The sequence below is a fragment of the Anopheles merus genome, chromosome 3L, assembly GCF_017562075.2.
Source record: "Anopheles merus strain MAF chromosome 3L, AmerM5.1, whole genome shotgun sequence".
Classification (NCBI taxonomy): domain Eukaryota; kingdom Metazoa; phylum Arthropoda; class Insecta; order Diptera; family Culicidae; genus Anopheles; species Anopheles merus.
The window spans coordinates 16,670,341-16,683,416 of record NC_054085.1 but is presented as its reverse complement, the minus strand read 5'-3'; the positions used below and the strand labels follow the sequence as shown (position 1 = coordinate 16,683,416).

Sequence of the window (13,076 nt, the reverse complement as noted above, 5' to 3'; positions counted from 1 at the left end):
AATGATGATGATGATGGACACTAAACGTCTCGGGCTCTTAAAAGCCTGATATATGTGCTACCGCACACACACACACACGCACACGCACGGTACGGGCACTTCGAAAACGGGTGATTTGTAGGAAGAATTTCCAGCATCCAGCCAGTTGACTCAGCGCCAGCCCCAGCAGGCTTTGAATTGACATTCTTTCATCTTCCTCATGACGTCATGTTCGGGAGGGGGTGTTGCGATTGGAGAAGTTAATGATTCGATTAATGCCTGCGAAACGGAGGGGTTGCTCGAACAGTTTCTTATCTTTATTTCAACATATAACACACTGCTAAACAGTTGTGGACAAGGGACTTCACTTCGCGGAGCACGTGTTAGCAATTAACAGCATAATAACGAACCGCCAAAATTTCTCCTCGCGCGCGATAACCATTTTCACACGCGGGGAAGGGACGAGAATAGACAAAAAACAGCAACCGCTACACAACACAGCACTGTGTTTTGAAGGTTCTCGATACCAAAAGATGCCGCCGGATCATGAATATTCATTTGCGGAGTTGCGGAGGACATGGAGGAGACACCTCTATGGTTGGGTCCGTTTAGGGTCTTTTTTCGATTCTCCACTGGGCGAGGGGAGGAAGTCGTCATTAGGAGCAACAAAAAATGGCTGGCTGTGGTGGTTCCTAATCATCGGCGAGATAATCAGATTGTTTATTCGAGTGTGTTTTATATTTCGTGGCCTAACCCGGACCCCGTGTCGGGGGCCTCGGACATCTGTTTCGCATCTAGGGAAAAGGAAGTGATTTCACACTTCACACGTTCCGTTTCGTTATCAGATTGTTCCGCCACCCTAGCCCTGAGTGAATGCTGTGTTAATTGGTGTGTGGTTTAAGGAGTTGCAGGAGTTAAGAAGAGGTGCGAAGAAGGCAAATGTGTGTTACATTAAGTGTAAATAAAACCGAATCGTGAATGTGTGTACCCACGAAACTATCACTTAGAGATTTGTTTAACAAAAAAAGCGGCAGAAACCATTATAGAGTGGCGAATTTGTCTAACATGGCAAACGAGTTTTGATCATGCAGGGGGTTTCCATGTGAAGGAGCGTAAAAAAATATCTCCAAATCTAGCTGTTTTATAATGGACATTCCACCAAAGCTTGAATGAATTAGGATTGCTCATTAACAAATCTCTCACCTTACCCCCCACCCCCCACCTGTAAACAATAAAAGTAAAGAAACAGCATGCGCAAAAACGAATCACTGAATTCCATCGTCTTTGTTTTACGAGCTTGCGAGGCGTTCATGTTCCCCGCATGTCAACCTCCATGCAAACCGCGACATGGGACATCGGTAGTTTTAGAAAGAACACGAGCTTTTACCGTTTCGGTTGGTGGGGGGGTGCGCTTCTCCAAAGAGAGGGGGGGGGGGCTACGGCAAACAAATGGCATAGACATTGGCTTACTTTGCATACTGCTCGTTGGCGGAGTTTTGAAGACGGGAGAATTTATGCTTCAGCGATCCTGTTCCCCAACAATCTCATAAACAACCACTTTCCTTGACCAGGTCAGGTGGTTGTTGCTGTTGCGAAATGATGTTCGTACATGTTGCTCGGGATTTTTTTTTTTCATTTCTGTTTCTTTCTGCTCGCACCAAGTTTTGTTTTATTGCTTTGCGCTGTTCACGGGGCTGTAAAAACATCTGTCTAAAGGAGGCATTTAATCAAAAAAACATCAACCAGCACACAGAAAACAATCGGCAAACGATCAACCGACAGCACCGTCCAATGCTCGCGATGATATACGGTCGTACGCAAATTAGTGGCAGAATGGCAGTGGAAATGTCAAAGCAACGGGGTTGTGCGGCTGATAAGCGGATCGGGTTAGTGGGGGAGGGGGGTAGGAGAGGGGAAGACTAATTTACGATACCGGGCCGACAGTTTCGATTTCAATTTGGGACCAGAGTTTTGTTTTCTTTGTTTGCTTGTCGCTGCTTTTGTTGCGGTTTCCCTTGCGACGGTCTTTGCGTGGGCTCATCAAATCATTAGATAAGTGAGATGCGCTAATGAGCGTGCGATATCGTCGGTGGGTCCGAAAGACGGTGAAGTTGGAACGCAAAACAAGAAACGGAGGAAGTATTAACGATTGGAAACAATGCTACAAACCAACAGGAAAAACCAACACGGGACAGCAACCTGGCTAACCTTCAGGTAAGCAGGATTGACAGGAGTGCGATAGCGGAACATAATATATGTACCGTGCTATTGACACAACTATATCTAGGATTATCTATCCAACCTTGGCGGTTTCTATCCAGGGGTGAATTGTTTTGAATTATTGTGTTTTCTGGTTATCATTTAAGGGATTTTTAAACACGTATTTAACGCAACTCCAAGCCCCAAAACAAACAACAAACACGCCCATTAAAATGATTGACCCACATTACTGGCCGCCCGGTAATCAGTAGCCGGTAATGGTGGTCCAGTAGTCCGGCGTACCGTATTAGCATATTCAGCAAAACGGAATATCAATTGCGTCTGCTAGCCTTCCAAAGGGTTAGCACGTTTGGGGAAGCGACAAAAATGTAAACACCGAAATGAGCGACAATATGCGAGCGAGATCTACATTGAAATGTGTTCACCGTAAGGTATCGTTCAACAAATAACAAACAAAAAAAAAGAATATAAATATTCGAAGAATACTAAACCTCATTGGATAAATATGCCCCCTTGCGAGGCCCAACGCATTTTTTCACATGGTGAAATATTTGCATACCACCACCCGCACGGGAAACCCCCGCAGCAGCAGCTATTGGAATTTGATCGTTGTGAGTGAGAGCGAACAGAGAGGGAGAAGAGAGAAACAGACACACACACACGCGGAAGGCTGCAAAAAAGGGGCTAATACGATCGAGCGCAAGACGGTGCGATAGGCCGTCCGCCGAGCACGATGTGGTGTGGAGATCGACATTGAGACATTAGAGCGCGGCAGGAAGGTGACAGACGAAAGACGGGTTTGGGGGGAAGTTGCGGGCTTCGATCCGCGGGGAGCCGAGAGCTGTCGAAAGAGCTCCCTGCGTGCGCGCGCGCGGTTGTTTGCTAGGCAGTAGCCACAGACCACCAGCCGTGGCGTTGATTAGTCGCCGAGTTTTAATGCAACCCGAGTCGGGGCGAGCTCCACAGCAAAGGGGGCAGCAGGGAACCGCATACCTAAACCGAAATGTTTGTTTTGACAGGCTTTATGATTTGCCGAAACATTTGCATTCATGTTCCATTCCGAAACCCTTGCCGGCTGGTCTGCTGCTACTGGCTGGCCCGCGGTGGACCTTCCAGAAGCTGTACGGGCGTCGCTCCCAGGTTGCACGGTGAACACGCGTTCGCCGAAGCCGTCGATCGTCAGCTTTTTATTGAAATCGTTTCTTAATGTTATGCCCCGGCGCGTGTGCGCGCCGGGACCCCGCCGTGGTGGCAAATCGGTGGCAAACCGAGGGCCTCGGACGCTGATATGCATATGCGGTGTCGGTGTATCGGGCAGAGCCTGCACGACGGAATCGAGTATCGATTCCAACGCTGCCTGATGCACGTTTTGAGATATTGCGTAAAAACTCGACAGCGAACCTCGGCGGTCTTCGTGGGAACCGCGAGCAGAGTATCAGTGCTGATATATTGTGGCTTATTATATTGCGCTATAAATTTTTAATTTAAGCTATCTAAGCGTCTGGTCTGGGCGCAGTTTCAAATAACATTAGTGCGTTTTATTGGATGCAATCGGAACTGGATCTTATCGCTGGCAAGCAGATGTTGGCGAATCATTGTAGTTATTATTCTCGATGAGCTAGGATTATTAGTGGGGTGATTAATGATCTGAACAAGCTTTTATGGTTCGTTTACGTATGGAGATCGACATTTGGCGATTGAAGTTTATGTCAACACTTTACACCCGAATCCACATCAGTCTATTGAATGTTTATTTGTTTATTGTTGAAAAGGTTAGCTCTTGTATGATTGAATTCTTTTACTGAAAATCGATTAACTTAAAAACCAGTTTATAACGATATTTTGCCATTTTTTATAAGTATTATAGTCCTTTATAAGTAAGACAAAAGCAAAGCAACGATTTTGAAGGTATGTAAATACTATCACTATCTTATAAATTCAATATGGTGGGAAAAAACTGGAAAATACTGCCCGATTAATGATTGCCGCTCTGACATGGTTCTCCAAAACGTGTCAAACTGTTAGCACTGTATAGAAATTGTAAGTTTGATGCGTGTTTTGTCAATTTTCCTCCATTTGCGCGGGTATGAAGCAGTTCAGCTTCGAAAAAAGAAACACGGTAACTTAGGACGTAAAACCATTCAAAAACTATTAAAAAACAGCTAACTTCGAAATGCTATGGTCAATTGTGTATGTTTAAATAAAAACACTCACACACAAGAAAGTTTCACCATAAGAGCGTTCTTATCGTGCTCTTGATAATGTAACATTACGCATGACGCTTCAGCGTGCACATATAGTATTGAAGCGTTGTTGTTTTGAGAAGAGAGAGAGAGAGAGAGAGAGAGAGAGAGCTGCGGCTGAACGGCAATGAGAAAACGGTCTGAAGCCCCCGTACCGTTTAGCAGTTGGCATAATTCTAAGTTTTCGATACGCTGATAAAATAATCGCAATAAACGGGTGGCCCGAGTGAGCGGGCAGCAAGCATAGTGGCTAATATGGGTGGCCCGTTCGTTCGCTGAGCATAAGGTGGCCGACGACCCCTGCCATAACACGCCCCAGAGACGACGACGACAGAACAGAACGGTTGGCTGCGTGCAAAATCCATTTCGGGCGATGTGGTGCGAAGGGCCAGCAAGCGCCTACTGTCGCCTCCCAGAACGTCCCGATAAGGTTCTTCTGGGTGCAGGCCGCAAGCGAAAGAGAGGGCGGGATGATGGTCCAAAGCAATTGCCCATCCGCATGCTAAACACCATCAGATATTAATAATTGGAAGTTCCCCCCGATGGGACAGATCACATACACATACACAAACACCCGGTGCGTTCTGTCCAAGGCCGGGGTGGCTGATGCAAGCGCCACACCGGTAGCAGCCCATCAGGCCGAGTCGGGGCTGGTGAGATGATCAGCACTGATGGGCAAAGGCTATTGGCGATGCTGAGATTGGAAGCGATTGGCGTTGGAGTCATGGGGCACGGGGCACGGATTGGGGCAGGGGATAGGTTTATGCCCGCTGTCGACGGGTGGTCCGTTTGCTCGTTTGGCGGAAATTAACTTGAGCGGTTTTGAGCGGTAGCAACGATATAAGGCGAACAGCGAGCACCACATGTACTGCTACTGCTACTACTACTACTACTACTGTTGCCGTTCACTCGGCTCCGTTGGCACACATGGCGCATAGTGTGTAGCAGCCACAGCAGTAGCACCTTGGACGCGCGCAGAAGGGAACATTGGGTTTGCCTCTCGACGGGGGTTTAATTAACGGCGGCAGTGCAAACGATAAGTGCACACTACGCGGGCACAGCAGCAGCAGCAGCGCCTGCCCCGATCACGCTCCGTACGTGTCCGTTTTTTCGCACTCTCTCCCTCTATCTCTCTCTCTCTCTTTCACTACTCGACCTACACCTGGCTTCCCGGTTGGGAATGAATGCCCTGTACACAACAACACGACATTGTAAACGGAGTTTTATCAGTAGTAAATTAATAATTTTTCCAGCAAAACGATTGGGCACTACTACTGCCAACACGGCCCTACCACCACCATCACCACTACCACCACGATAGTGCTGCTACTATCGGCTGACGCCGTGCTTAGGTCGCAAACAGCAACCGGTCAGTGGAACGACGCAGAAACAGGCGGCGAAGGGGCACTACAGTGCACTACCGGTCTATGGTGACGAGATTAGAAAGTTCTTCCGCGCGTGCGTGTTTTGCTTGCTTGCTTGGTTATCGATGGAATGTTCCTCGTATTACAGCAGCATCCTCTATCGCCCGCCGGTGTGTGATAAGCCGCATCGCTTCTTTTCCATTCCAATTAACCGTTCGGAAGGACATTATCACGCAGCTGATTGAAAAGCAAAGGGTTCAAGGAGCGATGTTTGTTTGGTCGAATTTGTTTGGAGGTCGTTTTTTTGGTCGTTGTTGTCACTGTTGTTTCGCTGTTTAACCTTTGTGTGATCTTCACATCCTCAGACTGCGTGCCGCTCAGATCCTCACTCGCATGATCACGAGCGTCTCTTGCAGCATTTGCTTGGAACCAATTTCTTGGGACAAATGTACCTTCTAAAAAATGGTAATGACAAATGACAAATGGGTATGTTTTTAAAATTTACTAAATAGGCGCATGGCTACGAAAGAGACTAAAATGCAGCTTGTCGGCTTTAGCATACAGGGTTTCCCACGATTTATTGGTCAGTTCCCATGATTTTTTGGTGCGTTCCCACGATTTTTTGGTCGTATCCCATAGATTTTTGGTTCGTTCCCATAATTTATTGGTATTTTCCGATTGGATATCAATACAATTGGACCAACAAATTCTGGGAAACGACCAAAAAATCGTGGGAACGCACCAAAAAAATATGGGAACCCACCAAAAAATGATGGGAACCAACCAATAAATCGTGGGAAACCCTGTAATATTGCTTTAAGAATACTGCGTGCTCTAGTATTGACATTGATCTGCAAGCAACATGCGCTATGACATAACAATATTCAAGAAATGCCACTGTAACAGACGATGAAAACTCATCTTCTCATTACATACACCTTCAGCTAAACACAATCTTTCCCCTCTATTAGCAGGCCCTCGTGTGTGGTCAAACAATCGTATCATCTCATTGACGCCCAAATTCTCAAATCCTGCGTGTGCGGAAAATACGTTCACCACTGTATCTGCGCACAAGTCGCTCGCTCGCTCACCCTCTTGAACGATTGCTCGGTTTGAATCGGTTCGGTTTGGTTTTGATTTAGCTGCTAGTGCAAACGGCGACGATGGCTACCTGTTGTCCCCGTTTGCAGCCACACTCCTCGACCATGCCCACCATGCCCATATATACCGGATTGATTGGTCACAACCGTCAACGATCAGGCTTGACTTTGAGTGAGCCCCCCATTGCTCCTATTCCACAGGCCAATGCAACAGGCGCAGAGGGGAACAGGAAGAAGATCTTCAAACCGACATTCTTGAGTGATTCCGACCGCTCAGCAATCGGGTTTCTCGGTATGGCACGGGTCTTGGAGTTGGATTGGAGTGTGTGTGTGTGTGTGTGTGTTTTTTTTACGACAGACAGTTTGAAGATGCGGAACTGTCACGGGATGGGACATTCTTCACAGCGGATCAGGCAGCAGCCGTAGCTCTTATCTCGCTCCCTCCCCGGTGGTGAAGGGGGACATGTGAACGCGTGCCTAGAGAGTGGCTACGGAGCTTAGTTATATCATCCTGAAAATGGGCATAAACCGGCATCGAACCGGGAAACTGTTCTCCCCACCCCGGGACCGAGCCGTTATCGCGTGATTGTTAACATTTTTTTTCTCTCTCTCTCCACACTCTATCTTCTGCTGCTACTGCTGCTCGGAAAGCTCAGAAAACGAGCAGCTGAACCTTGAAAGGCCGCCCCGGGTTGGTGGCATGCTAATTTAATTAATCCTTTACGTTTTTTTGCGTGGAAAGGGTTTTGCCCGTCGTCGGGTCAATTGGCTTCCCGCTGGTGTTATGGCGCAGCCATTACTCCCCTGCGAAGGATAAGTCGCCGGTGGTTGTGCATATGGTTGTCCACCTGGATGCTGCAGGATGGCTTTTCGCTCGTTTGCCATTTTGTGTGCCACAAGCAGGCTGCCCTTTTTCGGCAACCGGGTCCACTGCACGCGGGGCCTGTGATCACAATCAGCAGCTGGGGGAACGGCCCATGCGGGCACGGGGCTTTCGACCGCACCGCTTTTACGGCCTTTCCGCGAATGCCTCGCGTTTTGCTTGCTACAGCTCAATTAATCCGCTGCATCGCGCAGCTGCTTGAACTGATTTGCGCGTTGCAGATGCTGCTGAGATGCACTCGACCGGGTTGATACTTTTGTGGATCGTTAGCAAGCTATGAAAACGGAAATGGGTTTTTGTTTAGCAGTTCTAATTATTGTAGAAGAGAAAACACGCGAAAGAAGCATTTCATAGCGACAGATTGGGGACAGGAAGGCTATAACGTTTTAATTACTGCTCATTCCAGAAGCTTATCAATCCATCGTGCTTCGCATACGGACGCACACAATTACGGACCGGGTGAACCGGCAGTGTGATGGGCACTGTTTCAGGTCAGACAAACGCTCACTCTCTCTCTCTGTCTCTCTCACACGCACGAACCTGGAGAGGATATGACACATTGCGCCGAGGGTGCGCGAGTTCAATTAATTAAATCGTTAACGGCTTGCATCGACTTCCCGTGCAGTGGTTTTCGCATCCCTAGGGCACTGTGTGAGCTTTTGCCAAAAAGTTTATTGTTTTCAATGTGATTTTCGTTTTCTCCTGCTACAAAGTTGGGTGGGCGGGATGAAAGAAATGCTAATTGGCAGCGTGCATATTTTAACCATTTTTGCTGTGCAATGGAGGAAAAGAAATGTTCAATCCCGCTGGGGGTTGGCTGTATTCATTCAACTCCATTCATTTTATCACACCATGGGTAGACAGGGGTTGGTGTGTTGCAGCAGAGGGAGGAATAATGTTTGCTCTCCATGTTATTGTATCGATAATAATAATGTTGGGCTGCCCCGCGGTGTTAACTGAGGTGGAAAAATCATTTAGAAATTTTAATCAAGACATTACATGCTGGAACCGTTTCTTTGGTCGCCCTTCTTCTTCTTCTTCTTTTTCGCTTGTTATGTTGTTGATCGATTTTAAAACGAGCTCTTTAAGTGCAAACAAGCATTTTGAGAGGTTATTTCGCTACCCTGCCCCCTTATTCCCTCCATTCATCACACATTACAATGTCCTTCGGCCGTTCGGCAGGACATCAAGCGGGCGACCATTTTTAAGTGGCCGGAGTGGTACCACTCTCAGCGATTACCGTCCACCGACGGGGGGGGGGGGGGGGGGGGGGGATGATGGAAAAGTGAGCATCATTATACTAATTTCAGTCCTTTTTCTTTCTCTCTCTCTCTTCCTTCTTTTCACAGGGTATCACAGCTAACCGTCTATGCCAAGATTTTGTGCCTCCTGATGGTAAGTGTAGCATCGAGTGCAGAGTAGTCTAAAAACAGTTAAAAAAAAGAAAAAAAAACACACAGATAGCACAAATTAAAACACCACTTCAAACCACCATCGTTCCCCCCGACTCTTGTGATTATTTGGCGGAGACTGACTGACTGGCTGGGCTTTTGCTGACTGCTGCTTGCTCCTTAATCGCTCTTATTGTGACACACATTAAACAACACCGAAACGCTTCCACCTCTCTTCCCCCGTCTGGAAAGCCTTTGCCGACCTTTTTCCCAACCTTGATGGGATTTTGAATCGTCCCCCCCCCCCCCCCCCCTGTTTCTTCTTTCGGTCGTTGTCATCGCCCTTCACTGCCGTGCTCGAGTGTGTGCGATGTGGGAAGGCTTCTAACATTAGTCGACTTGTTGTGCTGAACAGCCTGCTGGAATGTGGCATCGGAAACAATCTCATCCACTCTTGTCCTCCTCGCCCCCAGCAATCACACCCCAACGTACAATCGTGCACTTGTCTTTTGGAGACGTTTCCTCCATAATAAGGCGCCGTCATCCTGTCTCCTGTCTGTGCTGTACGCTCGCGTCCTGTGGACAGATGTCGCTCCCGGTAGTGACGACCCTGACCGAGCCTGTCACTTGCCCCCACGTTGACACGTCGTTGTAATTTTGGCGTAATTTGTGGATGGCCACACGAGCAGCACGCACCGGTGGGCAAACAATACACTCCGCCTACGCGTGGCCGTGTCGCAGAGGAGCCGTTTTCAAATCGCCACTTCTGAAAGCACCTTACTCCCCGCCCGTGTGGGCGTGGGAGACCCTCCCCACTGATAACAACATTCACAATCAGAGCTACCAAGCGCATGCTCTCCTGGAAGAGCTGTGGCGGTAGTGGAACGTGCTGGGGCTGTGGCCGATTGATTGCCGTAAACGATAGCGGGGGAGCCCGCTACTATCAGCCCGCTCGCATCGCATGATGGGCGACCCCGTTCCGCCCACGTCCCACATCCCTAATGCTTCCGTCGCCCGCACTGACAAGTGTGATTGCTGCATGTTGATCGAGCGCGTCTATCTCTATCGAAACCCCTAACCTAGCCCATATTTCCTTCCGTCCGGCGGGCCGCGACTCGACTCAATTTACTGAAATAGATACCCCCGGACGCAGGGGGGTGTTTTGTTTGTTTCCCAATTTTCCTCCACGAGTGCGATGTAAAACTAGTCCGAACCCGATTACCCGGCCCTTTTGCCGACGTGTGACAGACATCGGACAGGCATGTTGAGCGACGAGCGAGCTACTTGTCGTAGTTTTGAGGTGTTGTGTTGTTGGTAGTTTCGTCCACTTCAGGGGGAAAAAAAGCAGGAGGTTTGTTTAACTATATTTGCAGCTTTCATCATTCAACTGTATCGACCTGTGGTGTTGTGGCCGTGTGTTCGATCAAACCACTCGGACGCATGCACTATCTCAAAGTCTCCCTTTTGTACAGGTGTCTGTGTGTGTGCATGATGACATGCAACGCCACGCATGAACCAGATAGTCAATTGTCACTGTCGCGCGCACGGGGTAATTGAGCGAAGGGCAAATAGGGGTGTTATTTTCAATTATTGTTAACCGCTTTTCGCGCCTGTTGACCCTTGTGATCAGCGACGGTGCGCTGCGGAGGTTCTGTTCATCACCCATTAGCAGCAATCAATGGTGGCCACGATCGATCGCGATCCGACGATCGGGGAAGGGTGCAAATTTGCATTTGCACTAGTTTGCATTGGAATTGTGGAATTGTGTTACAAAAATCTTGAAGAACCCTCAACATTAGAGCGTTGGGCTTTGAAGGGAATTTTCCATTCCCCAACGCTCGGAGAAAGCTCGCCAGAGCTCGTTTAATTATCGGTAGTTGCTGTACTACCCCTTGTAAGATGTCCAATAGGTTGACGAAAGCTAGACAGCTAGACAGTTCAGACAATTTCCCGCACGTTCGTACCTGTCCGTGGGTTTCAGTGGCGCTCGCGGGTAACTCATCAAAAGGCATTGTTTTATTTGATTTCTTGTTCTCCCAACCACTTCCAGACATTATTCAGTGCAGGAGCATCAACGGGGAACGACCAACATCTGCAATCAGCGTGCAATCTAAAGTTTCTACGTGCCAAAAACGGTTCCGTGTTCGCCGACGACAACTTGGAGAATGGTCAACCACGTAAGTGTTTTTTTGTTTCTTTGTTTTAGTATCTAACGATTACTCCGTCGTAAATCCATCCCATTTCCGGTGCAGCTATTATGCTAATGCTACCGTTCCGTCCACAAGTGGATGAAAATGAGCTGGACGTTTTATGCCCGACCCTGTGTCATAATATTGATCCCAGCTTAATACGGTCGACCTCGCGCGGTCGTTGCCAATTCTATGCATCCAAATACAATCAAAACCAGCATCCACAGCGGGCGAGTGAAAATCTCCCCGAAAAATTGACTCCTTTTGTGATACTCTCCGTAAGCTGCTAGCCAGTTCTTGGGCTCTCTTTATGCCAGTTGTAAAACCGTAAAAATCGTCACGACTCGCGCATTCAAATCCCCTAACAACCCCTTTTTTTGGGGAGCCTTGCATCGCAAAAATGCTGCGCTCAGCTGATTCGGGGCAGCTCACGAATGCTTCGGCGATGTTCGTTAAGAATTGAAGATCGTAAAGAACTGAAAGACTCGTAAAACCACAACACACACAAACGGATGAAGACGAGGGTGGTGCAGAAACATGAGAGAAATTCCTGGGATTTCCAATTTTGTTTCCGCCGTGCGGCGAAGGCTCGCAGTTTGCTGAAGTCCTTTTTGCTCAGGTGGCTTTTAATTATCCCTACAAATCTTGAAACTGAACGAGCGTGCGCGGTTCCGTGTGGAGGCAATTGTGTGGAAAATGGGCGAAATTATAATCTCACGCGTCAGAATCAGCGACCAGTGGGAATTTTTGGAAGATGCAAGAAGTATACGAGGAGAAGTTCGAGATGAATTTATTTTGGGTGTTTCGCTTTCCTTACTGCCCAGAGTGGCAATAATATCCCTCAGCACTCACACACACACTCGATGATCCTCTTCGTGCGTTTAAGGCAGTCGCCCCGTGACTCAGGCCCCTGTGGCTGTGTGTGTCCTGGTGCACTTCATTGGAGTGGGTACGGTGGCGTCTTCGAAGAAAAAACATGCTTTCCGAGCAAACGCCGTGAGCCCCTGCTATTATTATCGAAAATTGATTTCTGCTGAGCGCAGAGCCGGCACAGATTATAGGTCGACTTCCTTTTCATTTGTGGTCTTTCTGTTGTATCCATTTGCTTCTACGCCGGCGGTCCCGCTTACCGATACCGTACCGCCTGGGCATCAAGGCAAGGTTTAGCAGAACACGCGACTAACTGCTTTGGCGCACAACGGGATCTTCTAATGTCGAATTTAGGCTCGGCTCTATTTTTGATAGCCCTTTTACAAATGTCCGCATCAAACCGAACCTCAAACAGACGGAAAGGTGAGCTATTCGATTAAAGAAGGAAAGTGTGGAAGAGCCTGCACGCGATGCCGCAAAGCGGGAAGTAAAGCGATTAGCGTACACTCTCAGCACACCTCAATTTGGGTATATGGTTTCATCCTTCCGGCATCGGTTGTTACTTTTGCCCAGTCTTTCTAAGCTGTGCGTCACATTAGGAATATTTTTCCTTTTCCTCTGTCCCACAACGGGGCAATAGGATTTGCCGGTTTGAAAGGGTAATATCGTGGAATTAGACGGGCTTTGAGTGAGCTTTTACCACGTGTTTCGTCCCTGGCTCTTTCAGTAACATCCAGCACAGTGACATCTTCCCCCATTGCCATTTGATGGTTTGACAGACACAGACACAGCCTTTACCCACACACACACACACACACATATGGCCGGGCCTAGCAT

The 13,076-nt window shown here is 48.1% G+C and overlaps 1 protein-coding gene across 3 annotated transcripts in view; it reads left to right on the top strand.

Moving 5' to 3' along the window:
- Positions 1-13,076, top strand: part of LOC121598727 (translation initiation factor IF-2-like) — an 88,211-nt gene that overhangs the window by 33,643 nt on the left and 41,492 nt on the right. For all 3 annotated transcript variants that reach the window (XM_041925961.1, XM_041925959.1, XM_041925960.1), the window contains 2 exons: positions 9,139-9,184; positions 11,231-11,357. In XM_041925961.1, the coding sequence (XP_041781895.1) occupies positions 9,182-9,184; positions 11,231-11,357 (130 nt within the window). In that variant the 5' untranslated portion in view covers positions 9,139-9,181. The remainder of the gene's footprint in view (positions 1-9,138; positions 9,185-11,230; positions 11,358-13,076) is intronic.